The 27,212-nt window shown below is 43.7% G+C and overlaps 3 protein-coding genes across 12 annotated transcripts in view; all 3 read right to left on the reverse strand.

Moving 5' to 3' along the window:
- Positions 1-2,229: 2,229 nt before the first annotated feature.
- On the reverse strand, positions 2,230-3,180 carry OR6Q1 (olfactory receptor family 6 subfamily Q member 1; the record flags this gene model as incomplete). Its single annotated transcript, XM_081175478.1, has 1 exon — positions 2,230-3,180. One exon carries the CDS (start codon positions 3,178-3,180, stop codon positions 2,230-2,232), a length of 951 nt encoding a protein of 316 aa, XP_081031604.1.
- A 5,010-nt stretch (positions 3,181-8,190) lies between these two features.
- Positions 8,191-12,085, reverse strand: LOC308573773 (olfactory receptor 11L1-like). Its single transcript, XM_081171056.1, has 2 exons — positions 12,021-12,085; positions 8,191-9,227 (listed from the first exon to the last, which is right to left on the reverse strand). The coding sequence occupies exon 2, from the start codon at positions 9,222-9,224 to the stop codon at positions 8,253-8,255; it is 972 nt and encodes a 323-aa protein (XP_081027182.1). The 5' UTR covers positions 9,225-9,227; positions 12,021-12,085; the 3' UTR covers positions 8,191-8,252.
- Positions 12,086-18,043: 5,958 nt separating this feature from the next.
- The window catches only part of CTNND1 (catenin delta 1), a 62,447-nt gene continuing 53,278 nt past the window's right edge, over positions 18,044-27,212 (reverse strand). For 7 of the 10 annotated variants that reach the window (XM_081170775.1, XM_081170772.1, XM_081170780.1 and 4 more), the window contains 10 exons: positions 26,520-26,588; positions 25,607-25,734; positions 24,822-24,972; positions 23,786-23,978; positions 23,537-23,651; positions 22,495-22,582; positions 22,016-22,063; positions 20,980-21,071; positions 20,483-20,539; positions 18,044-20,209 (listed from right to left, as the gene is read on the reverse strand). In XM_081170775.1, coding sequence (XP_081026901.1) covers positions 20,198-20,209; positions 20,483-20,539; positions 20,980-21,071; positions 22,016-22,063; positions 22,495-22,582; positions 23,537-23,651; positions 23,786-23,978; positions 24,822-24,972; positions 25,607-25,734; positions 26,520-26,588 — 953 coding nt within the window. In that variant the 3' untranslated portion in view covers positions 18,044-20,197. The remainder of the gene's footprint in view (positions 20,210-20,482; positions 20,540-20,979; positions 21,072-22,015; positions 22,064-22,494; positions 22,583-23,536; positions 23,652-23,785; positions 23,979-24,821; positions 24,973-25,606; positions 25,735-26,519; positions 26,589-27,212) is intronic. The other 3 variants (XM_081170776.1, XM_081170779.1, XM_081170778.1) reach the window with 3 other exon arrangements.

The following is a 27,212-nucleotide window of genomic DNA, read 5'->3' on the forward strand; positions in this document are numbered from 1 at the left end:
AAAGCGTTTCTGTCCCACTTTTCTGTTTATCTACACCAGGCCTGGGGAGCCAGAAAGAGCCCCTTGTAAAGAGCACAGCACCTAGAAGCACCGATGGTCAGCTGATCTCTGCTTCAGAAGCCCCTGTTGGCCCAGCCCAGCCATCTTTTTACCTGTCCACACTTGATGTCATGTATGACATCAGCTGTAGAGGCAAGTGAGCGTGTCTTGGCAAACAAATAGTGGGGGGAGAACCTAGTGTTTAGGGAAACTTTTAATGTTTGACAAACTATTGTATTTTAATATTTTGTTGGAAGCCGCCCAGAGTGGCTGGGGAAACCCAGCCAGATGGGCACGGTATAAATAAATTATTATTATTATTATTATTATTATTATTATTATTATTATTATTATTATTGGGCCACATGGGAGGAAGGGCCTTGGTTCTCAGCCAGGTGGTTTCTCACTGGTGATCTACACCCAAGGCAGCTTACAATGAGGGCAGGATTTAGGTTTGATGAGGCCCTAAGCTACTGAAGGTAATGGAGCCCTTTATATGTCCAGCTGTCCTTTGTCAACAACAAATTGCCGCTGTTTTTTGTGTTGAATATATGCTATATGGCAATTTATCGACCTAATAGGTATCTAAAGCCATTTGCACATAACAAAATATGTATTTTATTAAAGTAATTGTTGAACTGAAATACAATTAAGAAGTATATTAATACTGAAATACAATTAAGAAGGAACATATCAATAGTGAAATAATTATTAAGCTCTAACGTAAAATGATTTTTTATTCATAACAATCTGAATAATGCAAACACATTGGCATTTGGCAGTAACAAAAGTTCCTTTAAAAATGAGCCAGTGATATTTTAGGGAGCAGGCTAGCAGGCGGGGCCCATTACTTACATCATAGGAGCCTACACAACACAAAACACTGTTGCTGTATGTCGGTTTTATTCCATTTGTTTTTTCTTATATTTTGCAAATGTACATCCAGGTGTGTTTTTCTTTAATTTTTTGGGGGGACCCAAGAGAATGGGGCCTTAAGCTATAGGTTTAGCTTATACGTAAATCCGGCACTGCTTGCAACATCAACAATTAAACTACAAACAATGAGCATACTAAAAATTAAAGGTGACATTCAATTAAATGAGTCCTGTCAACAAAAGCCCTGCACAAAGACTTCTGCTTATGCAACAGGGCTTTCTCTTCTCTCCTCCCTCTGCACCCCTTGAAATTGGCTGGCAGTGGGTCCAGGATAACCCCAGAACAGAACACAGTGGGAGGAGAGAGGGGGCCATTGAATCAGGCAAGCAGAAATGGAAAGAAGGGAAGAGTGCAATGTTGAATTCCACTCTAAGCAGTTAATAGTGGCAGGGACAGCAGCACATAAATGCACAAATATCTTAGGGGGAAAGAATGGAGTTCCCATCTTCTTTGGACTGTTTCCACTCCTTTTTGAGCGGGGTTCATGTGGAAAGGAGCAGAACTCCTTCCACCAATACCCAATATAATAAAAGTGTTTTCACAGGGACTTCATTACCTTGCCGCGTGCTGAAAGGGAGGAAATGCTGCCATGTACATAGATATATTCTTGTTAAACTTACATTGTATTAATGTTAAAATGTTCAAACTGAAAACCAGATCTAGTCAGTAAGATGTAGGTGTGTTGTCAGCGGTTTCACAGATACATGCCTTTCTCTGGGAAGGGATTTACTTATTTAGATTTCTAGGACCATTATATCACTCCTCAGAGCAAGCAGCAATGGAGCTGAAGTGACAGAGAAGAATGTGATGTAGTGTTGATAGGAGTTCAGTACAGCTATTTTTGTTTAATCAGTTGAAATATCATTAGCTGTTATTTTGATACAGATGTATGGATTCTTTAATTTTCTTTTTAATATTAGCTGTTACACTTCTTCAGAAAATAAAATGGGGGGGGGGATAAGTATGCAGTTAAATGTCTCCCTGCCCATAACTCTCATTTGGATCAGTTACCGTGCCAACAGAAATCTTGCACCAACAGCAATTCTGAAAGATAGTTTTCCATCTATAAAAATTCCAACCTAAGGTTAAAAGGTGACAGCTTACCTGTGATCCCTCAGCTAAGCTGGGACTGGAACAAGAAGAGTGGAGCAAAGGGAGCTATTAAGGATGGTTCTCAGGTAGATAGGATTGGCTTATGTTGCAAAATATCCCTCCAACCCTCAAACCCCCAGAAGAAATCAGGTTGTGTTCTTGTCACGTTGCAAGCTGCTTTGTCTTGGAAATAACCCTGTATAAGGCCCCCTTCACCTCTGCATTCCGTAGGCTATAGATGAGGGGGTTGAGCACAGGGGTGACTATTGCATAAAATACTGACACCACCTTGTTGAGGTTGATCGATGAGGCCACCTTAGTACGTACATACATGAAGAAGAGTGTCCCATAGAAGATGGACACCACTGTCAGGTGGGCAGTACAGGTGGAAAAGGCACGGTGGCGCCCTCCGACGGAATGAATCTTCAGCACTGTGGAGATAATGCGGACATACGATACTACAATGACAACAGAGGAAACCAGGAGCACCATCAGCGAGACCAGGAAGTCAACCGTCTCCTTCAGGGAGACATCAGTGCATGAGAGGACAATGAGTGGAGAAGCATCACAGAAGAAGTGGTCTATAACATTGGGGCCGCAGAAAGTCAACTGGGACATGAAGTAGATGGGCAGTGCTGGGGTGAGGAACCCCACTAGCCACGAGCCAGCAGCAAGAAGCATGCAAGCATCTCGGCCTACCATCTCCTGGTAACGCAGAGGCACACAAATAGCCACATAGCGGTCATAGGCCATGGCTGCCAGCAAGAAGCACTCAGTGCTGCCCAAGAAGGTGAAGAGGTAAAGTTGGGCCAAGCAGGCAGAATAGGAGATAATTCGACCACCAGGAGATCCAAAGCTGGCCAGCATCTTGGGCACAGTGAGGGAGGTGTACCACATGTCCAGGCATGAAAGGTGGAGGAGGAAGAAATACATGGGGGTGTGCAAGCGCCTTTCTGTTGCCACCAGCAGGACCAGGATGGCATTTTCGGTCAGGGTCAGCAAATACATGACCAGGAAGAAGGCAAAAAGAGGCAGGCGCCCCTCGTTGATGCCTGTGAAGCCCACCAAGACAAACTCTTCCACAAGGGTCCAGTTCTCATGTTGAGGCTGCATCTAAGAGGACCGGCACAGCATTGTTAGGCTATTGTGCCCCATGGATAAAAGCAGAAGGTTAATTCTAAACATTCAGATCTTGTGTAGATTTTATTTTTAAAATAAGGTATATTCTGTCTCTCTTTCACACACACATCATTTATTTTTTCTCAGTTTTTCTAAGTCCCCTTTGCACCAAGAAATGACCAAGGCAATGTGGCTAAAGAGCCAATGTGGATCAAGTATGTAGCACATGGAACAACCAGCAGCTGCTAACCAATCAACAGCCACTAGCCGTTATCCCTTTGTTCTACCTGCTGAGAATTGCAAGTGGAGAGGGCGTTCAGCGCTGTTGTGCTCAGGCCTTCCTAAAGGCTTCCCATAGGCATCTGACTGACCGTTGTGAGAACCAAATGATGGACTAGATGGGCTTTTAGTCTGATCCAGCATGGCTCTCCTTATGCTAAACAGAAGCTCTGCCACTGAGCTAATGTTAAGTCCTTGTGTTAACTCTGGGCCACTTACAACAACCCTGTAATAAGGATTACAACTAAGGGAACAATCCAAGTGATCTATGGACGCTTCTCTGAAAGCTTTTCTGCACAACAACGGTGGGGTCTTAGAAAATGGAGGTTCCTATTCTCACGAGGTTAATTATTCCTATAGACTTTAAATCATCCCTAAGAATGGGATGACTTCCAGACTGTCATTATTATGCAGGAGGAATTCAAGACATACTATAAATTTAGGTTTGGATTCAAGTTCTCTGTCATCCTAGCAGAACAAAGAGGGTCATGTGCCTTCTAGTGTTCTGTTATGGCAGAAGTCAGTCATCTGATGGTTTATTTGTAGTACCTTTGGTGTAAAGTGAGATCCATTAATAGGATAATCATGTCTACTCAGGGTTGAAGTCAATGGGGCTCACTCCCAGGAAACCAGTTACAGGATTTAAGACAGAATCTTACTTTGTTTCATGGGCTCACTTCGTAGCCATTAATGGTGTGCAGCTGGTATGGGGAAGCGGTGGACCTCCAAAAGTTGTTGGACTCCAACTCCCATCATACCTGAGCATTGGCCGTGCTGGCTGAGGCTGATGGGGGATTGGAGTCCAATAGTGTTTGGAGCGTCACAGGCTCCCCACTCCTGGCATCAAAGAACTCACCCCTAGCCAGAGCCCACGGATAACTTTTTCAAGTTACAATAGGAAAAAATGTCTAAATCTAAGGGCTGATTCATATGGAAACAAGTGGGGAACAGATGTGTGCTCCTCATCCCACGGGGCAAAACTGATCTAGATGCAAGGTGGACTAATCAGAGAGCTGTATGGCCAGTAAGAATGCATTTTGAGTTCAGAAAGTACAACCCCCCCCCCAACACACACATATCCAAATCAGCTCTAAAGAAGGCTGGGTGGATGCTTTCTTTTCCAGCATGGACAACTCAGTCTGGCTCAAGCTAATACCGGTAACCCCAGAACACAGCATGAAAAAGGCATGTCAGGGTTTTGCTCTCAAAGGCAGCAGCTGATCTGGAATCATCTGAGAAGGCAACAAATGCTTATCAAACAAGCTTGATTGAAACACAACAGCTGTGAATGCACCATTGTTGCCTTGAGGTGGCTGAAGAGGGGAGGGGCAGGGTGGTTAGATTAAATGGATTGGTACCTTCCAACCCATAGGCTATATGATATTATCTTTTTTCTGCTTTTGATTGTCTACACCCTGAAAAAAATAACTCCAGCCCTTTGTCAATGTGACTGATGACAGGCATGTGTTTTTCCCTATACCCAAAGCATCAGTAACCCATAGGTTGTGAATATGACCTCATCAAGTACTTAATAAGGTTGACGGGTGTTTCAGGGGTGGGTATTCCTAGAAACTACGTGTTCTTATTAGCAGTAAAGTGTATGTATGAAATTTCAGTGGGATACATGATATTCTCATGTTTAGCTGACTTTGAAGACTAGGAAGACATACCCTTGGTTTTTCTCTTTCCTATCTAATGCACAGTTTCAGGTGACCTCCTAAGCATTTGGATGTTCCCCATACCCATTTTCGGGGGTAGTGTCCAGTGGCCAAGTGGAATAATTCAATGGACTTCCATTTAGTAGCCACAACACACCCACCAGGTCTTAAAATCAAGAGTCCAGAAGAAGCTGGACCACAGACTTCATTCAGTGTGGCAGTTCTTTAAAAGTAGTTGCCCTAGACTAAGAGTACTCACCATCCATGCTTCTAAAGACAAAGTTGTCCAGCTCTGCTTGCCTTTAAATTCTCCTTGTATAGTGAAGAGATACTGCTTGGGATGGTCTCTCCTCCTTAGATCATATCACTTCCTCACAGTCATGCTTGCTGGATGATTCTAAACCCCCAGGAAGATCTGCCCTCTAAAAATGACTCACAATATAGTTGCATGAACCTTCTTCTTACTGCAACACCGGGGAATGGACTCTCTAATGAGTAGCTAGGGAACACCAAGGCACATAGGTGAGGTGTGTGTGTGTGTGTGTGTGTGTGTGTGTTTGCAAAGTTCTGGTAATTTTTTTAAAAAAAATAAACATCTGCAGATGGAGCTCAAAGTACAAAGCAGCAGATGTGTATTGTAGAGAGCACGTCTTTTATGCCCAGTCATTAGCACTATGCAGTGTTTTTCTTTTTTCTTCCAAATCCTTTATTATTTTATTCGCATAATATACATTCCTTACAACAAACAACTCCAAAATAAACAGACAACTCCAAAATAAAATCATATGTAACAAAACCATAAGTCTCATGTTTTCATTTACACTGATCTCCTCTCCGATACCTTTACTTGATATTTCTTGCTGCTTGCTGCTTTTCTTATAGAATCTTTATAAAATTTAAATCTCTTAAATCCTATACCAATCTTTAACAATTTCAATTAATCCCTTCACCTCCCTCCCCCACAGCCCAGTTCTTCCCTCCACCTGTGTGCAATCTTCTTTACCTACTATTATTTTTGTTATTGTTGCGTTATTCACCTTATTTGTTTTTCCATTCTTAATATATTATCCTATCTCCTTGTGCCTTTTAAACTTTTGCATATTAATTATTAAGCTCCAGCACTGACTTTTTTCATTTATTCTTACTCTATTAATTTTTTGATTTGAGTAGTCTCTAATTGATGCTGTTAATTTTGCCATCTCCGCGAATTCATGAAATTCAAGAAATTTGGTTCTCTATTCTAATAATTCTGGTATTTTATCAGTGTTTTCCATTGCTCTACAGAAAGCTCCAAGCCTTTGACTCAAAAAGATGAGTGCATAGGAACCTGCCATTTACAGCCAGATCATTGGTCCACCCACCCCAGCATGGTCTACTTTGACCAGCAGTAGCCCTTGAGGATTTCAGGCAGATCTCTCTCTCAACCTGCTTTGGAAGAGCTTTGGAAGTGGGATATGCCAGGAATTGAATCTGGGATCCTTGTGCATGCACTGACCTTTGGTCACTCAAATAAATTGTTCACTGTACATTTGATAACTAGCAGCTGAATGTGTGAACTGACTCTCAATCAAAAAGCAGCACACTAGGCAGGTTTCTGGGTGTCATATCTACAGTGGCTGATTCACCCTTGCATGTCCCCATTTGATGCTAAAGTGAATGAATGTGGATTTGTGAACTGACCCAAAGCATGCTCCCAACTTCTTTTTAGCCTTTGATGGGGCTTCTTGTGGAAGCAAGTGAAGCCATATTTTACAATGGCAGGCAAAAACAAGCCATTCAGAGTCACTAACCAGTTTGATCTGGATGGACAATGCTTTCCAACCACAAGCGTGACAACAAAAATAAAGACCCTGAGCAGGGGCACAACCCAGTTAAAAGGGTCGTGGAGAAAGTTATGAGGTAAAGACTTCACTCTGGCAACCATTAATTCACCTTATTGCCATGAGTTTAAAGAACATCACATTTCACCTCCATTACAGGAGCTAAGAAGGGAATGGAAATAGACATGGGGTCCCTGTGGTTGACCCAGGACTAAAGCGATCCCTGCATTGGGATTAGAAATAAAAATTCCAGCTTCCCCTTATAAAATATGGTGGCTACAAATGACCTTTTATCCTAGGTATGACATGTGTACCCCACTCTCACCAAGTGGGAAGCCAGTCCCTACAGCATCCAGACTGGAGATGGGAAGGCCTGGGGGGAAACTGGAAAAATGGGGGGGGGGACCTGTCCCCCCCATTTTTCTAGTTTTTTCCAGGCCTTCCCATCTCTAATCCAGACACAATGTGAGAAAAATACTACCAGCAGTTGCACAATGTTTGCCAGATACTACAGAGAACCAGCTCATGACTGCAGTCATCCATAGCCACCTTGCAAGCTAAGTTCCATGATCAGCAGAAACAAGTGCTGCTTCTGGTGGAATTTACCACTTCAGGTGGCAGAGGATAGTATTGTATGGCTGAATATAAAGAAAATTCCAAAGAGTAGAAAATGAGCATGCCTGCAAGAAGACTATGATAGAACCCTTTTCCCTGATAAGGTGTGTGTATGTATGTGTTTGTGGTGGTGAGGCTATGCATGGGAGAACATTCAAATGTGTAGTTTCTACATGCTGAAGTGCAAAGGCAACAGCAGCTGCTTCTCTTGAATGTGTATTTCAAATTCTCAGCTCTAATATTTTTCACTCACTCATGCTCACCATCACTGCTAGTATTCTGTCCTAATAGTTGGACTGTTCTGCTTGAAGCTTTTATCATGTCCATGTGGAACACCTAGCAAATGTTGGCTAAGGGTTATTGTAATGTAAATATATCTGTCCTGAACTTATGAAAGATCTCCCCTAACCTGGCTTTAGTGCATGAAGTTTTTTATGTCTGTCACTGGAAGAATAATGGACCCCAACAACAAAAGACCCCTGCAGACAAGTGCTCAGCACAAATTGTGTGTTGATAATATATTGCTTGTAATTATTTTTAGATGACTCTTTTGGGATGTCGCCATGTTTCTTTACAAAGACCTTGAAATGTAGTTTTAATATAAACTAAAATGCATTTAACAAATACCTGTCTTTTTACAAAATTCTCAGTGCAAATTCACAGCAATGCACAAACAACTTGAGTATGCCGAGGTTCATGACAATACAATAAGGGCAGTTCTCTGTGTGTTCTTCAGACACGTGTTCTTTACTCGGCTGAGGACCTTTCCCAAGGCTTTTTTCACATCTTTGTTCCTGAGGGTATAGATGATGGGATTCAGCACTGGGGTGATGACAGTATAGAACACAGATACCACTTTTTCCAGTTCAGAAGTCTGACCGGAATGTGGACAGAGGTACATGAAGATGACAGTGCTGTAGAAGATGGTGACCACCGTGAGATGGCTGGCACATGTGGAAAAGGTCTTGTGCCTTCCAGAAGCAGATGGGAGATCCAAGATGGTAGAAACAATCAGGGCATAAGAAGTCAAAGTCAGGAGAAAGGACACAAGCACAATCACTGCAGAGACAAGAAAGACCATTGTGTCAGCCATGAAGGTGTCTCCAGTTGATAAGTTAATTAAGGGGCTCGTGTCACAGAAGAAGTGGTTGATCTGGTTGCTGCCATTGAAGGGGAGCTGGGAGATGAAGGCTATGGGCAAGAAGGGGGTCAGGAAGCCCGCCAGCCAGCAACTGCAGGCTAGGCAAGCACAGACACAGCTGTTCATGAGCACAGGATACTGCAGTGGCTGGCAGATGGCTAAATACCTGTCATAGGCCATAATAGCCAAGAGGAAAAATTCTGTGGTACCAAGCGAAAAGAAGAAATACATCTGGGTGATGCAAGCCTGCAAGGAGATGGCTTGGGGGCCTTTGAGAAAGTCCCCCAGCAGCCGGGGAACTGTGACTGAGGTGTAGCACATCTCTAGGAATGAGAAATTGCTCAGGAAGAAGTACATGGGGACATGTAGAGCCACATCCATATTTGAGAGGAGAATGATCAAGGCATTGCCAAGGAGAATGAAGAGGTAGACTACCAAGAAACTGAAGAACAACAGGATCCGGAACTCCTGGAATCCAGAGAAGCCCAGTAGGATGAATTCAGGGGCCGAGGTGTTGTTCAGCATAGTCTTGGTGTTGCATGTACAGCCAGCATCAAAAACAGGAGGAGGGGGAGAGAAACAGACAAAGATGTGTTGGTGATAAAGAGTTACCAAATGGAAAATCCCAACATTTGCTGTTCTAATGACCAGATCAAGGACATCTGAGTCCACTTTCATTATCTTTGGTTTGAACAAAGCCATAATTCTGTCTCATGATGATACAAGTAAGTTTCAAGTTTCATTCATAGACATTTGCATATAATGAAGTCAACCCGATTTGGCTTTTTGGTCATTTAAGATGTGTAACGGACATTGTATATTTTTCCCAAAATCACAATTCACCATATGATTGACATTTTTCCAAGGATGGGTTAAGCCTGGTTGTAGTGACTCACAAAGTGGACAAGTGTTGAATCATTCACAAAACCTATTCAACAGCATTTTGAAACCATCAGGATATAGTTATGTGAATCACCTTCTGAGATTGGTTCAACAATTCAAAATCTTACTTTGGTGGAACCCAAGTTCCACCAATAGGCACGACTCAATCAAGCCTCTATCTCCAACCTCTTAGTTGGAGTATTGGATTTGGATTTTGGATTTGATATCCTGCTTTATCACTACCCTAAGGAGTCTCAAAGCGGCTAACATTCTCCTTTCCCTTCCTCCCCCACAACAAACACTCTGTGAGGTGAGTGGGGCTGAGAGACTTCAAAGAAGTGTGACTAGCCCAAGGTCACCCAGCAGCTGCATGTGGAGGAGCGGAGACGCGAACCCGGTTCCCCAGATTACTAGTCTATCGCTCTTAACCACTACACCACACTGGCTCTCTGGAATTAGAATGGTAGCAGTGGAAGTTGCCTTATATTGAGTCAGACCATCTTCCCATCAAGCTCAGTTTTGTCTACACTGACTGGAAGTGGTTCTTCAGAGTTTCAGGAAGGATTATCTTGCAGCCCTACTTGGAGATACTGGGGAAAGAAACTCCTATTGCTCCTTGTTGAACAGAAATTATTCCTTCCCCAGTCTTGACATTTGATTTCAAGTTGAAAGACTTCACAGAGAGAACTTAACCTCCTGCCCCTCGTGTCTTGAAGAATCAAAGCATAAACAAAATATAAAAAGGTACCAAATTCTTTTCCGTGTATATAACATAAACTACATTGATAAAAGTATGAGACAAAACAAAACAATATTAATCAGAAAACTAAAAAGAAGATGGGACACCAGTTAAAATTCCATTGCAACTGCTCAATTATTTATTCATTTGTTTGTTTTTCCAATTTTATTTTTTCAGCTGTCCTTGGAAGGAGAGAGAAAATCCAACACCTGAGGAGAGTTTATGCTTTTGCTCCTAGGGACCCTTAGTTATATTTTTCTTTAGCCTAAGAAAGACAGAAAAATATGAGGCTAAAGAAATTTAAATGTAGCATTAGTCAACAGAATTGTGTAAAAGACCCTGGGTGGAGTGTAAGAAAAATCTGGGTTAGCACATACTTTTAAAACAATATATACTCTATAAAGAAAACCAGGAGGGATAACGCTGATAAGCAACAAATAGCGTAGTTGCCTTTTGTTCATGCCACACTATGGGCAACATTTAATGGGAATTAGTTCTTGTACAATCCATAAAAACTACAAATTAAGTTAATTAAGATTCACTTAATATTCAGATAGTTAAAAGTTGGAGTCGTCACTCATTTTCTTGGAGACTTTATTTGGGAGAGGACCATAGCTTGGTGACAGAGCACATGCTGTGCATGTAGAAGTCTAGGGCTCAATTTCTGACATCTGGGAACAACTCCTGCCTGAAACCCACTGCCAGTCAGCAAAAACAATATTGAGCTACATGAACTCATAATTTGATTCATTATAAAGGCAACTTCCTGTTTTGCTCAGCAAAGCACACTGCCACAACCCAAAGCAGAATCAAGCCCATTAAATAATATTTGTAGATGCGCTTAACTCTGTAAGATTGTGAACAGAAAAACAAATATTCCAGTGTCACACTCAGTGGGGATCTAAACACAATATGTAATTTTGTTAAAGGAATGCAATTGAGAAGGGGGATCAAATCATCTTAAAGATGGAACCCTGTACATCAATTTGGAAGTCAATCCAACTCCACCTTCTGTATTAATCCATGCTTGATTCAATGGCTAACCTTTCCAGAACAAATGCAAGCAGATTCTTCTATGTTATACAGTGCACACTTACACCATATTTTGTTCTGATCTTCTGAGTCAAAGAAAGAACATAAGCCTGGAATGCCAAATGAAAGTGAAATTCAAATGATACAAACAAAAGTTGATAACAGCATTCTGCTGCTGAAGCACATTACACATGTGTTCCTAATACACATGCTTATTCCTATAGCATTTGTTTTCAGAAATTGTCTTTGGTTTTGTCAATTACCAGGAGTGGTATTGGGAGCTAACGGATTTCTGCAGGTAGATACAGGCTTGGGTAGCCATGGGAAAGGACAGAAAAATGTTAACTTCCCTGCCTTTCAGGCAACCGTTTTTGGGTGTCATGGAAGGAGCGTGAATTATCAGGCTTTAATTTTTTTGTCATTGTATTTACACTCCCAGGAAAACCAGTCTTCGGTGCTATGTACACATTTTACATGGGGAAAGTGTTTGCATGTTTCTGCCTCCCACAGCAAAATGCCTTGAACAGGCTCTGATAAGAATGCAAGAAAACTAAGCTTGTGTCCTCATAGCAAACTGGGATCAGAGAGGAGAGAATACATACCTTAAATCACAGGGCCAATCTTGCAGTCACTGAGAAGTAGCCTCTGCAGAAATAAAGCACAAAAACCAGCCGAGCTGACTTCAGGTCAAGAGCAAGCAATCAGTAAAAATGGTTTTTCTCCTGTTTTACTGCAGACTATGTTTGCATGCAGAGAAGGATTCTGCTTACGGACTCCATGAGCCCGATCCTTAAGCAGAATCAGGATCTAGCTTGACACAAACTGGCCCACTCAGCTTTTCTTTTCTAACTGCTCAGAGCATCAGTCACACGCCACAAATTACAACCACCAAGACCTGACTATGCATAGCTATGCCTTTGGCCATCTCAGCAGGCAAACTGAACAGGGGAGCTGCTGGCTTTATATAAGCTCAGCTGGGGGGCCAAGAGATTCACACTTTGCTCCTTATGGGTGAAAGATTCACAGCCCAATTATCCCTTGATGAGCTACTTGGAAAACAGATCAGGCGTTCAAGTATACAAAATTCTGGGGTAGAGAGACCTCACTTTATAAGGGCACCTGAGGCCTTTGAATCCTCTTGAGAGAGTGACATTTCTATAGAGACTGATCCAGATGATTGGCTGCTGCACCTACACAACTCTGGTATTCAACAGACAAACTGCAGCCCAGTGGGATCCCACTGTGGAAAGTGGTTCTCCTGCAGCAGCAGCAGTCTGTATAGGTCAGGGGTCTGCAACCCGCGGCTCCGGAGCCGCATGTGGCTCTTTTACACCTTTGCTGCGGCTCCGGGGTGGATACTAGCAAGGGGAGGAGGCGCATTGTGCGCCCCGACACTCCCCACTGTGGCGGGTGCTGTACTGGCTGTGACGTTGCATGGGGGCGGTGCGTGCGTTAGTCACGCACCGTCCCAACGTCACCTTCCCACTCGCCCGCCCGCTACATTGTAAGTGGCATGTACACTGGTCACTGCATTGAAAGGGGGCATGTACGCTGGTCACTGTTTTGAAGGGGAGTGAAGAATACACACACACAAAAAGGTAACTTGTTAATTTAACGTTTATTTCTATGAGGAGGAGTAATTCTGAGGGGTCAAACAAAGAAATAATAAAAAAGTGAGAAAAAGGTTATTTTTATAATGACGAGTTTTGCGGCTCCCAGTTTTTTTTCCCTTTGGAAACGGGTCCAAGTGGCTCTTTTTGTCTTAAAGTTTGCAGACCCCTGGTATAGGTGGAAAGGGGCATGCAGGGAAGCCGGAAATTGGTGATCTTAAAATGCCTCACTAGGCCCACTGTCAATGCATTCATATGTATAATAAATGCAGGCTACACCAGCAAGGTGAGCAATAGCTAGTTTAACTTCTTGGTTCCTGTTACAGTTTTTAGCATACCTTTGCCTTTTGGCCACTAGGTGGCAACCACATAAATATTACAAGATGATCTGCAAACCTTCTCAGTCCTCCATAATCAGCCTGGGGTGACCCTAATGAAGAGGCTGGTCTTGCCTGTCTTAAGGAGGACAAACCATCTGGGGCGAGGCCTTCTGTTATAGGCCTTGTGTGCAAGCTCCCCTGAAGGCTGCAAACATGCAGGGAAATTCCTGTGGGGAGAATTAAATAGGTCTTAGAATTGTAGAAATGTAGAGTTGGAAAGAACCATGAAGGTAATCTTGTTCCACCCCCTGCAATGCAGGGAGCTTTTGCCCAAGTTGGGCTCAAACTTAAGACCCCAAGATTAAGAGAGTCGTGCTCTACGGACTAAGCTATATGAATCCTTGTGCCCACATGTGTGGGTGAGCAACAAAAGAAACCAGCTGGGTTCCTGAATTCAAAATGTGGGGCATCGTGCACTTTCTTACAGAGAGAGCGCCCAGGTAGCAGAGTTAAGCTGTAGGAATATAGGAATATATATATAGGAATATATAGGAATATAGGTTGTTGCACCATTTTTATTCTGTTCAGCTGCACACAGCAGTTGGCCACGTTCTTCTACTCCTGCAATCAGCAGACTACACACGGTTGAGTAAGTTTAAAATGCCTTACTTACAGATTCAATGTCTTAATCATGCATTGTACCAAGCAGCAGCAAGGCTAATACAGGCATATAACACTCTTGGGTAGAAAGTACAGAATAGTGTTCCAGGCATGTGCTGTAAGTTTGGGAGCAAGCTTACACATGTCCATATTGTTGCATGATGGAGAGACGTCACTTCCTCCCTCTCCAGAAAAGAGGGGGTGTGACCTAGCTGAGTCTATTTAGCAATATAACTCTGTGGTCCTTTACCCCTTCATGCACTAACTAGCCCTATGCTTGCTAGTTGTATTTTTCTGCAATTTCCTACTCTTCCTGGGTGCTGAGTACTATGGCTGCCCTTCAACAGGATAGACAGATAGAGGTTGGTCCAGTCTCTTTCCACCCCATAACCCACCCACCCCACTCTATGCAGGAGGGCCCTTAGTGAAGTTATCTCCTTCCTATGCTCCTTTTCTCTTTCTACACAGTGATCATCACAGTGATAAACTCCAGGACCTTATTTACTGAAGAAACAAAAACTTAACAAGTCGCCCGAGTAATAATCTGGGTTCTGAGTAATAATCATCCAAGTAATCATCTGGAGAAATGCCCCCATCCCATTTTCAATTTTGAGATGTGGAAAGGGGGTAAATTGTTCTGTTTTCTCTCTTTCAGTGAATTGAAAGAAATTAAGACACAACCTCTGTAGTTCTATGCATGAGATTTTCTGATATAACAATACCACCACACTGGCCCGATGATGGAGATACGAAAGTCGTGGAAATGGAACAACAGAGTGAAGGAGGAATATGGCTCACTGACTTACACAGGGGAGCATACATTTCCAAGAAGAAAATGTTCCTATGTGAAAGGATATTGATATGAGAAAGTGGATAGCTCAAAGTTGGTTCTTTTTTTTTTAAGGGGAAAAAGGGAAGGCAGGGATCTACCTAAGTAGTTCTGCAATAAATATTCATCTTTTCACAGACTTATGAAAACAGTAACCATAAAGACCATAAAGCACTTTCTGAACTGCTTTGTGTATTTAAATAAGAGGGTAGATATTATTCCTTACAGGCACTATCCAATATAGAGGTTTTTATACTTTTAGTATTTGCTTTTTATATTGTTACACACATTAATCATCCATCCATGCATGCAGCAGTAATACAGGGGGGAAAACATGTAACAAAAAACAATATGCATAGGAGTATTGCGCCAGAGGGTATATAATAAAAAGGGCCACAAGTTCATGATAAAACACAGGACACAGGACAACTGTCAGATATTAAAATAATAGGTGCCTTGGTGATAAGTCCAGAGGTTTAACGAAACCCCCCCAACTAATCACATAATGCAAAAAAGGAGCCAAATTGTTGCAAAATTGTCACTCTTTGCTTCTCCTCTAAGAGCACAGTGGCTTTGTGTTAATTTTCCAGCTAGTGCCATGAACTACTGATGAAGAGGTATAAAAAAAAATTAAAATAAAAGAACCACATCTCCCCCCACCAGCACCTTACAATCAACTTGGTGAACAATTCCCAGTCCTGTGGCAGCTAGTAGAAAATGAATTATATCTTTGCACGGCAGCCCAGATGTAGACTTTGAGCCCTGGGTCCAGGAAAAAACACCTATCTGGTTCAGAAGAGCAGTGATGTCTTAAAAGATTCTTTGCCAGAAAACTTGTATCCTGGAACATGGCCACCACATATGAAACTGTGCCCAAATGGTCACATTCACACCAACACAATAGATTCAAAGTGGTGTTTTATACTTGTTTTATTTGCTTTTTGGTAAGTCAATTTAAGTTTCAATTTTGTAAAAAAACAACTAATTAGGGCCAGCCCACCCATTAGGCAAGGTGAAGTGACCACCTGAGGCAACAGGATCCACCTGGGCAGCAGATCCCAATATTGATATTTCTTCCCCACTTGTTCCTGATGTAGATCTTCCTTCACTCCTCCTTCCCTGGCAGGGAGGGGGACCACCATTTGGGGGCCTGCCTCAGGTGCCAAAATATTTTGGGCCAGCCCTGTAACTAATAAATATAATAAATAATAGGTGCTTCGTGTCACATCAATATGTACATACATGTATCACTGCAGCAGTGGTTTTTCTTTTCCAGGGCACTGCTTCACACACAAATGTAATCATAATTAATACACTTTTGATGGTACTATTCCTGTAGAATCCGCAGTGAAAGTTCTCTATGCTCCTGGGGCATTCCATCTGGATTTTCACATATTTGGTGGGTCCCCTCCAGATACCTAAAAGGTCAGGACCTTTTAGATCTGCAGTGGAACTATTACTTCATTGAGAAAGAGGACATCCACCCAAGTATCATTTTTAGAGCGGATTACTGAATCCTAGGAGGTAATTTTTAATGAAGCATTTATCCAAATTTGATCCCACATGTTCTTCAATCTGACATTTGAAGTCACCCTCCCAGGATATCCTAAGACCTTAGGAAGAGCCCATTGCCTGGCTTGTAAATACAGTGGTACCCCGGGTTATAGACTCTTCAGGTTACAGACTCCGCTAACTCTGAAGTAGTACCTCGGGTTAAGAACTTTGCTTCAGGATGAGAACAGAAATCGTGCTCCGGCGGCAGCAGGAGGCCCCATTAGCTAAAGTGGTATCTCAGGTTAAGAACAGTTTCAAGTTAAGAACGGACCTCCAGAATGAATTAAGTTCTTAATCCGAGGTACCACTGTATTGGATATCAAGCCTTTAGAATTCAGATATTTGAGCAGTTAAGGATCCGAAAGTTTAGAGAACATAAACAATCCCCCTGACAAGCTAAAGATTTAGCAAATGTTGTAAACTGAATTAATGGAATACATTTATGTGCTATGTTTCCAATTATTTAGGAGGTATATTGTGAAGTGGGCAAACAAACCAGCCCTCTCATGTTAAAAGTTCTCATCTCCACTACAGAAACGGCAAGCTAGCTTGGTTTCTTAATTGCCTTTTCGTGCCATCATAGGTTTGCTGCTTTTGATCTCAAACCTCTGCCTCCCCCCCCCCCATGGTTGCAAGAGATGGCAAATGTTGGCAAAACTCGTTTTCATCTTTTGAAGAACTAAACAAAACTCCAGTTCATTGTTTTCATTCGCACAAGGCTTCTCTTTCTCAGTGTTTTTCATGTTCATATTATCCACCAAAGTTGCAGCATCTGTTGGGGGGGGGATGGTGGCAAGGGAGGAAACTCTAGTTTTCAGAAGCTTGGACCTTCCATTGCATTTCATGGCAAGTAGGCAGTCAGTGGGCTTTCTCTAGTGATCCTGCAATACTGCTGCCCCTTCAGTTTCTATTACTAGGGGCAGCAAGAATGTCAACAGCCAGTCAATGGAAATCTTTTCCACCTCCCTCGGTTGTTTGGCTTGGTAGAGTATGAGGTATAGCTCTCTCGGAGCATCTCACATATTTAAAAAAATTAAGTAGGGGAGGATCTAAATCAGATCATTTTTATGCTATTTGAGCTAAATTTTTGACATACATGAATACAACTAGAGACAGAACATAGACCACTAATGGTCCAATTAAGTTTGTGGAGAAGATATATTTTAGAATACTGAGATAAAGTGATTTCTTGATGTTGCTTGTGATGATAAAAGATGCATGAATTAATATAAGGTATTGTTTTCCATTTTCTTCCCTTCCCTGTAATCCATCCTAGTATTTCTCCTTCCTCCGCCCTTTGAATCAGTATGTTTGATGTTACAGTACTTGTATTTTGTCTTTAATTTAAAAATTAATAGTTTATTTTGTTAAAAAAACAAACCTCCTAACTCTTGGCTCAGAGGGAAGAAGAACAAGGCACTTTCAAAACAAGAAATCGTCCTACTGACAAGTTTACTGGGTAGGTTTAAAAGTTTAGTTTGTTGCAATGTAGCTGGAGGTGGACGATTGCCACCATGCTGTGGATGGTCTGTGTAAAATCTTCACTGGGAAGACATTTCAGGGTCTCTGGTTCACTTTATAGCTACAATTCACCTGAAGAAGCCTGTCTGACTCTTGCCAAGTGAATCTAGTCTGATTTGGTGAATATTCAGGGATATTTGTCTGCAGCACATATGAAGACAACAAATGACAGACTCAACAATATTTGGAGAAGGCAATTCCATTTTAACAAATACACACTTTAAAACTTTATTTATATAAAAATCATTTCACTTTAAAAGCATTACAGAGTGAGCACAGGACTCAAGGAACAGCAGGATGTTCCCCTCCCCCAGGGGTGCAAAGGAAAAGGAAAACAAAAGAAGTCAGTGAATTATTAGTCCCTCTTACAGCATTGAATTGGTCAGTGGGGAAGGGGCTTTTTTTGGTTTATCTGGAAATAAAAAAGGAAATAGTGTTTTACATTAGAAAAAGTCAAGTGACTCCTCCCTCAGAAGGCTGATTTGCATGTTTGATCCCTCCCACTCCCCCCAAAAAGGAAAGAAAAACTGGGATAGGAGCATATCAGAGGCACCGAAAAATCTTCCACTTTAGGCCTTCCCCCACCCCCTCTTGTGCAATGTGGATTGTTAGTGTGGAGAGAATCCCAGGAGTTGAGGGCAACAGAGTTCCTTCCAGTTACTAGGCAGAGGCAGAACTTGGGAGGCTGGGACGGAGGAGGGAGGGAAAGACTGCAGTCATCTTCCGTAGAAAAAAAGAAAGGTGGGAGTCACCAATATGGTGCCCAGAGCTAGTCACTATTGTCCCCTTTACTGCTGCTTTGCAGATTAGGACAAAGATTGTAAGCAGACCCTCTAAGTTCCTCTTGCTCCCCCAAACAGGTGAGCTATTAAGGTGCACAGCATAACCCTCGCCTAACCATGCTTTCACACCTCTCCCCAACCCATGAGCCCTTTAGGTGGTTGACAGATTCATTCCTGATCTCTCACTCAACTAGGATGCACCATGGCAATTACAATTAGGATTCTGGTTCTAGTTCAAGGGGGGGGGAGAGGGAGGGAGGGAGGGAGAGGGGGAGAGGGGGGGGGAAGCAGGAGTGCAACTCTGTGCCAAAATATCCATCTCCCCAGCCCAAGCCCTTTTGCCTTTCTCACACAAAACTACCAAGGGCACAAAGCTTTTTCACAGTGGTGAAGAAAGGCACGTGTACATAGTGACAGATTTAAGAGTTTTCATTCCCCTGCCTGCATGGGAGGATTTGGGCAATATTTACAGACAAGTCTTCCCTCCCTCACAAACTTTCCACATCACCCAGCTTCCCAACTTCAACAGCCTTCTGCACTTTTTGCAGCCCAACCCAGGCACCCACTGCTTAAGCCAAAACTACCCACCGGCAACCCCAAAACCAGACACAACCAATGTGGTTCCTCTGCTCTCGACAGCCAACATCACTGCTTCCAGGTAGGGAGACTTCTGTCCCTTTCACCAACTTTCACCTAACGTACTCTGGTCCGATTCCACCTTTCCCTCAACCCCCCTGCACCCCGAACTGCTCTTCTCCCACAAATAAATAGCTTCCTAGGCGCTGATTTAATCCCTCTCAGATTAAAACTACCAAGAAGCAAGAAAACAGGAGGAAACAGATGCAAACCCACACATTCTTCCTCAGCCTATGAGGATACAGAGGGCTGTCATCTCAAAGAGATATTCTTTAAGGCCATCTTGCATCCAGATGGCCCAGATGGCAGTCACCCACAAGCTGTCCCTCCTTTGTCATCCCCTCCCCCTTCCCTCCCTCCCAAACCACCACCACTACCACCACCACCAAGAATGTTCCAGTACTTCCAGCATCCTTTGTTGCAAGAAAAAAAAAAGAATCACACACAAAAATATATTATATAGGCTAAGAGAAGGAGGAGACTGGTCCTCTGAGTTCTTCTCCATGGAGAGAGAAGACACTGCATTTAAGAAAACAAAAAAAAACCTAGTTCCAGTATGGTAGGTTTTCAGCTGAGATCCATCTGCACCACGGGGCTTCCATCATCTGCTGCAGATGAGAAGCTTGTAATTTTATAGTGTTCTGCCTTAGTCGCTTGAGTGAGATCCATCGAGAGTATTTGGTCTTCAGGAATTGCTGCACTTTTGAAAAATACAGACAAAAAGTAGTGTCCAGGGAATTGGATGGGCGCAGCCGTCTACAGGGAGGTGTGAGGCCCTGTGGGCTCAGGCGGGGCCAGTCATTTGGCGCTGGGTGGCTGGACTTGTGTGCCCAAGAGATTTTTAAAAAAGAGAGAGAGTCAGTCCATTTCACCACAAAGTGTTATACAAAGTATGTTATAAACCCAAAACAGAGAAGGCAGATGGTGGCAGCTCTAGATCTTCTGCTGTGGAGAGAGACAAGAAAGCCAAGGTTAACATCGCCACAAGTCCAATGGCAACAAGGAGAAGATTTATACAGAGCAAGCAGGCATGGAATCAAGCAATCCAAACTCCAAGTGTCCTCAGTGAGGCGGGTCTCTGAAAAGTGGATTGTTAAGCAACGTCCCAGATTTTGCCCCTGCGAATGCTTGATTTATTGATTTGAGGAACAGGCCAGATTTTCCTCTCCCCTGCTTTTGGATACAGAAGCAGAAGAGCACCAAAGCCACGGGACATACCATAGGAGGATAAAGCAACGCGTCACTCTCCGCAAAGGATTCCTGCCCTTCCTCCTGCTGTAGACACACACATTGTTAGTAAGGATGGGTTGTTATGTAGGAAGGGGAGAAAAGGGAGCAAGAAGTCTAACTGAGAAGTCACTGGGGAAAATGAAAGAGGCTGAGTTGAAGGTGTGAATAGTCAACAAAGACATGGGTTAGGTGTTTAGTTAACAAAACTGCAGCCCCCCAAAACACACTGGTATGGAGGTGGGGTGGGGGGGAGAAATGGTTTGTACCAACACTATTCCCAATGCATTATTCAGTTCTAGAAATCCTTGGCTTTTCTAAGCTTTGAGGGTTTTGTTTGTTTTTAAACCTATCGAGGGATATATAAACTACAAAAATAAGCTTGGACAGCAAGCTTCTCTTGTTCTCTCCCCATCTTTTTTGCTACCCGTGCCCAGAAACACCTATGCCCCAGAGGTCTCCCTCAATGGGCATATCCCAGTCTTTACCATCAGTGCGGCTCCCTTCATAGATTCCATTTCTTCTCCAGGTCGTTCCAATGTCCTATTATGGTCCCGCTCGTTCAGTGTAGAGTAATTGTCTGAAATGAAGAGGAAGGCTTGATATGAGGAAACGTCACATGGGCCCAAGGTAAGCAAGGACACACTCTTCCCTTCCTCTGCGTCCGGAGTCAACTTACATCTCCCCAGCCAGCCAGGGAACAAGCATCATCTTTTCCTTCCTTGCCGATTTACAGATGAGAAGACGTGTGCACACAGAGCACTGACCATCATTCCCTCCGCATTCTTCTCTCCACTCGGTATTCTCCCTACTAGCTAGCTCAATGGAACTGGGGGGGGGGGGGAGGACTCACCACAATGCTACCTAGCCCTGGGACACCCTAGAGTGCAATAAGCCCGCTAATTTAAGGGAGAGAGACATGCGCCAGCCTTAGTTTCTGGAAAAGCTGTGTCAACCTGAAGATAACGAGAATGTATTAGCTGTAAGCATCTAGAGGGGAAAGATGAATCCTGTTTCATTTTGGAAAGGCTAGAAGGGATCTATCATTGGCTGAATGCCTACATAAAAGCAAAGCTATCCCCCTAATGCAGCTACCTACTGCGTTTTATTAGCAGGATACAATCACACTGAAGCCAGAGAAACTATACTCAACTTACCTTACCAGTAACAGCACTGGTTGTGCTTTATTCTTAGCAAAGCTAGCCTTCCAGCTACTAAGTGGCAGGAGGATTAGCTACCTCTGTGGGGTTGATGGACAGCACTGGCAAGGACCTAGCACAACATCTGCACAGCTGGACTGGCTATGTATTGGTGTGTTCACATGTACAGGACTGAGTTAGATGACAAAGCACCTGTGGCCCACTAGGTTTTGGAGACAGGTTTAGAACACTGCACAGCTATACACAGAAGGGTGCTGGAGTTTATCCAGCAGTAATCAATGAATGAATGAATCAGTCAATCAATCAATCAATCAATCAATCAATCAATCAATCAATCTACCTCTCTCTCTCTCTCTCACCATACCTGGTCCCATGTTGCCCATTTGGATCTCCTCTCGAGAAGATTTCTTGTCTGCACAGAATATAAAAATCAGAGCAGTTAGCAACAAAGTCCTTGCTCCTTGTTTTGACTAATGTGGGACTTGTCTTATCTATAGCGGCATTAAGAGTAAGCCATTCAATTAAGGTCACAGCAGAAGTTTCCCACCAGCAGAAAGCCTGCTGGCAATTTTTGTCATTCCCTTTCACTAGGCTAGAAATACTGATTAGGAGCAAATAATAATATTCTTAAAATCCTTCTACAGATTGAAACTTTCGACAGTTTTGACTGATGACATTTTGTGTTGCTGCAACACTGAGCCACCCTTTCAAAACAAATGCATTCACTCTTTTTTTTTATCTTGCTCTTTGACTAATGGGCTCTTGCTGCAGCTCAGCGATAATGAAGAGTGTCTTAAACAAAATAAATATCATGTTAAAAGTTACAACTAATCTTGCACTTACCTCCTTTTTGGTTCTTATCAATGAGGGGCAAGGTGCTGTCATCAAAGGAGTTGCCACCCTGGCTTTGAGTACTGTTACTCCGGTTCACCTGAAAAGAAGGAACCAGCCAGTATATTTAAGCTGCCGTTAGTGCTGATGTTCCTAGCTACCTAAGTATTTCCTCAGCACTTCAAAGCATAGGCTGCCAGCCATGGGGGCTCTAGGTGCACCCCAGCACAACACAAACACGCCCATTAAAGAGGACAGGGCTGCAGAAACAAGCTTTCGCAGGTGTTGAATGCAGCCTGCCCTGAGAACCTAGGCCTTCAACCGGGAGGCTGGATTCACCCTTTGCTCTTTCGACACAGTGTGGCGTAGAGGTGAGAACGTTGGACGAGGGAGGAATCCATTTTGAACTGATTTGTACATAATTTTGGCAGTTCTGACCTCATCAAGAGCTTTGCTCTTACACTGGACCACCCTTGTGCATCAAGCGCCTGAACCCAGTCCAATTAATTATATGCAAAATTATACAAAAGAAACAACATTGCACTATGTCAAGTGTTCGATTGGGGGAAGCATTTCTGCTTGCCAGTCGAAATGACACCCCCTCTCCTCCCCCACATGCTGTTCTGGGGGCTCCCCTGACCTCTTCAGTGTCAATTAGGAGGGCGTGTGGGGACCCTCCATTGCAAAAGACTTTCTGCTGATGGGGGGGCTCATTTGTTGAAACCCACCGTCACACATATGAAAGTCAAAACACATGTTGTGCTATATTTCTGTGGCATAATTTTATATGTTAATATAACTGTATTTGTATAGTTATATGTAATGCTGTATTTTTTCTGTTTAGGTGCTGGTTACTTTAGGAATCCTAGAGTGTACGTCTGTACCCATATTAAGACTGTGCATAACATGCTAGAAGTGTTGGTTTTTTTGTGGAACTGAAGTGGAGAGAACTCTCTTCTTGGCGAGTGAAGTGGGGATTAGAAAAAAATCCATGTGGATAAGCTCAACATTGGGGTTTTCAGAAAATTCCACCCCTGGCTTAACTCCCAAATACCTGGAAGTCAGACTTCTTCCATCCTTCCTTCTCCAGTGGCTTCCGCAATTCCTTATACCCCCAGATTGTCTGCAGTACAAGAGCAGCTGCTCTGATTTCTCTCTCTGAGCGGTTCCTAGGAGGAGAGAACAGAAGATTATTACAAAAGAACAAACAGCCCAGCCCATAAGCTTCCTAAAAGAAGGATGGGGGGTTTGTAGAAATCTGTGCAAGCACCCTCTACTTAACCCCCTTGGGAGCTGTACCCACCCGGATTTATTGATCAGCACCAGTTTCTCAATGCCTTGCGTCTCCCGCAGTTTCTTGGCTGCTTCCAAGTTATCCAGAATGACCTCATTTATGGTATTTAACACAGAGACCACAGTATCTTCAGAGAGGTTCTTAGCCGGCGTTTGCTGCCCCCCTGGCAAATTCTTCACTAAACTGGGGATGGCATGCTTGCCTAGGAAAAGGAGAAGATCAGAGTTGGTTAGGGGGAAAGGAACAATATAAACAAAAGTGATCAGAAGACAGAAGCAGAATTGCCCAACAGACTCTTTTAGACCTCGAAGGCTCTGCTACCATGAAACTGATATAAGGCACAGGCTGAATATAGCGGAGAGGGAGGATTCTGTTCTCAGCTGATCAAGGGAACGCAACTGTCAGAACTTCATTCATTCACCCAGCAGAGCAAGTTGCCAGCCAAGCTTTATTTAGCTAAATGACAGGAAAAGCCATAAAACAATGCTAGTGCTCTTGTTGGGACTACAACTCCCATCAACCCTTACTTTGGAGCCATGTTGTTTGGGGTAGACGGAAACTGAAGTTTATATAAATAGATATATACTGGAGAAGCCTAAAAACCCTCAACACGCTTGAACCTTGCATCACTTTATGCCAGTTTCCCTAAATCTGGTGCCCTCTAGAGGCTGTTGGATGGACTCCAACTCCCAGCACCCCTATACTTGGGCCATGCTAACTGGGGCTGATGGAGGGCAAAGGCTTTTCTCGCCAACCTCCACCTTCCAATATTCTACTATGATGCTTGATCAATAATGATCACAAACCCACAAGCAATTATCCTGCCACCTATGGGCACAGGGACCCTGACCACCAGTGTGTTCCCTGGCACTGAGCATCTTTCAAGAAGCAGTATGAGTTGTGTTTGGCTTGGCCAATTCTTGGCATAACTCAGCTAGCATGTGTTTCGGAAAGGACCGCGCCCCCCCTCCCGAAGTGTTACCCACACCCAACTGCTGAGACAGGACAAGAAATCCACCCAAGTCCCTTCCCTTCCTGCTCTCACCTATCAGCTCTTTGTTACGGGAATCCACTGCCAGGTTGCGCAGGGCTCCAGACGCAGCTTTCACCACACGCTCACTGTCGTAAGTCAGCAGGTCCGCAATGGCAGAGAGGCCTTTCTCCTGGCGCAACGCAGAGCGGATGTACCGACCGTACTGCAAAGAGAGAAAACACAAGACACTTGGCTTTAGTGAAAGAGCTACATGAGAAGCTATTAGATCTACCCAAGAAGTGGGCTCCATACCCAGGAATATTTTTTTCCCCCTGAACCCTGGCCTTACCTCTGCGTTCCCACAACATTAGTACAGTGAGAGCTCAGTTTCCTTAGGAATTCCCATAGCAAAAGTCCACCGGCAATCCAATGCGGAGACCAGCTGTTTGTTTTTATAGTTAACACCCAGCTTGCCAAATGCCTTCTTAACCACAATGTTGACTTCACTATTCCACTCCGGAAATTCCCCATCAGGCTGAGACTACAGCCTAGACATGAAAAGCTATCGAAGGGATCCGTGAATGGACGGTCCTTGCAGCCATGAAAGGAGCACAGAGAACATTGCCAGGGACTTCCATGGCTGCTGCCTTCTAAACTGGACCTGCTTGTCCAGTTCAACATGCGCTGGGATGCTAGGAGGGACCGGATGGGACTCCTACTCACTTATGCACAATGAGGCCTCTCTGCTTTGCCCGCAGCCTTAACTACAAACCTTTGCCCAAGATAGGTCTTTTTTAATTAAAGAAGGAGGCAGATCCCAGTTTGCAGTCCCTGCCTCTCTCGGGTGGCCCACTCACCGTCCAACGCCCAGCACACAAATTCTGGATGGCTCCTGCTGAAGCTTCTAAGATAGCTTGAGTTTTGCTCTCCTTCAACAGGGAAATATATATGCGGACAATTTCTGGCTGGAAGAGGAGCTCATAACCTAGCAAAACGGGAGAGAAGGAAGTTTCATGTCAAGCCTGCCAAGCTCTCTTTTAGGTGGTACCCCCCACCAGGAACAAAGGAAGCTGCCTTATCATGCACTTGGGTGGATTTAGTTCAGCGCTCTGAACACTGATCATGACTGCAGGACCTTCTGCATGAGGAGATGGTTACCACTGAGCTATAACTCTTCCCCAAAGAGCTCCTCACAATATGGGTGGTGGCTGGGGGTGGGGATAGCAGTGCCCCCTTGGTAAAAAAAAAACCCTTCCCATGGCAGACCTGCCTGGTGTCAACACTGCCTAGCACTGAAATGATGGCAAATATGTATTATTTTCCCCTAGACACTCTGATGGATCAATGCTATGCAGTCACCTTTCAGGTAAGGCAACTGCAGCCACAGAGCAAGGATGGCTATTTTCCCAGCACACCTGCGTGCCACACCTTTGCTGAGAAGTTCAAGAATCTCCCACCTTCACCCAAACCCTGTGCACATCTCATGTCCTTTGCCTGCATTAAAGGCTGATCATGTGGGAGCTCACACAACAAGATACCATACAGGAGAAGTAGTTAAAACAAATTTACACTGCCCCCCCCATCCAAAAGTGAGAAAGGGGTACCTTTAAGAAGCTGCCTTAAACCAGATCAGAACTTTTGTCCATCTAGCTCTGTGTTGTCTATCGTGACTAGCTGTGGCTACTCAGTGTCTCAAGCAGAGAGGCTTCCCTACTATGGGAAATCAGACAAGCCATTGCCCTTGCCCAGAAAAAGGGTAAGAAACATTACCTTTTGCAGGGGTTTGTCTTTTGGGGAAGTCTACGATATCGGTAGAAGGATCCTCTGCCGGTTTTTTACCTTGTAGGGAGGGAAACCCAAACAAACAATATTAGGAAAAGGAACTGAAGAGAGGGAGAATTTCCAAAAGCTCTTCATCACCAACACACTGACCCCCGTACTGTTGGCAATAACTGGCAGTGGATCTCCAGTCACAGAGTCTTTGTGCAGTACTGCCACCAGAGATCCTTCTACTGAAGGGTGGGGAACCTGCGGTCCTCCCTAGGTTGCTGGCCTCCAGTTCTCATGATCCCCGAGCACTGGGCATGCTGGCTGGGACTGACGGGAGCTGGAGTCCAGCAGCAACCGGAGGGTCATTGGCCTGATCCAGCAGGCTCTACTTCTGCTCTTTCCACCCCCATCCCACCCTAGCTTTAACTGGAGATGCCAGGAATGAATTAACGGATGCAATCTATTCTAAACAATCTACTAAGATTTGACTGAACTAAGTACATTGCATATGCGAGGAATGCTTCCTGTGGGGTGGGAGTATAGGGGAATTGTTTGTTATATGTATTTTTAGAAACTGAAAGAAGAATTTTTCAAAATCAGGATTTCTACCACTGAACTATGGTCCCACTCTACTCAGTTCAAAACTGCCAAGGCTACAGAAGCACATAGACTAGCAGCCCTGCACAGCTGTCA

The sequence above is a fragment of the Podarcis bocagei genome, assembly GCF_964188305.1.
Source record: "Podarcis bocagei genome assembly, chromosome: 1".
NCBI classification, from domain to species: Eukaryota; Metazoa; Chordata; class Lepidosauria; order Squamata; family Lacertidae; genus Podarcis; species Podarcis bocagei.

What these genes read in the sequence shown, in the direction of transcription:
- LOC308573773 (XM_081171056.1), bottom strand. Translation starts at nt 9,224, where the DNA reads ATGCTGAACAACACCTCGGCCCCTGAATTCATCCTACTGGGCTTCTCT.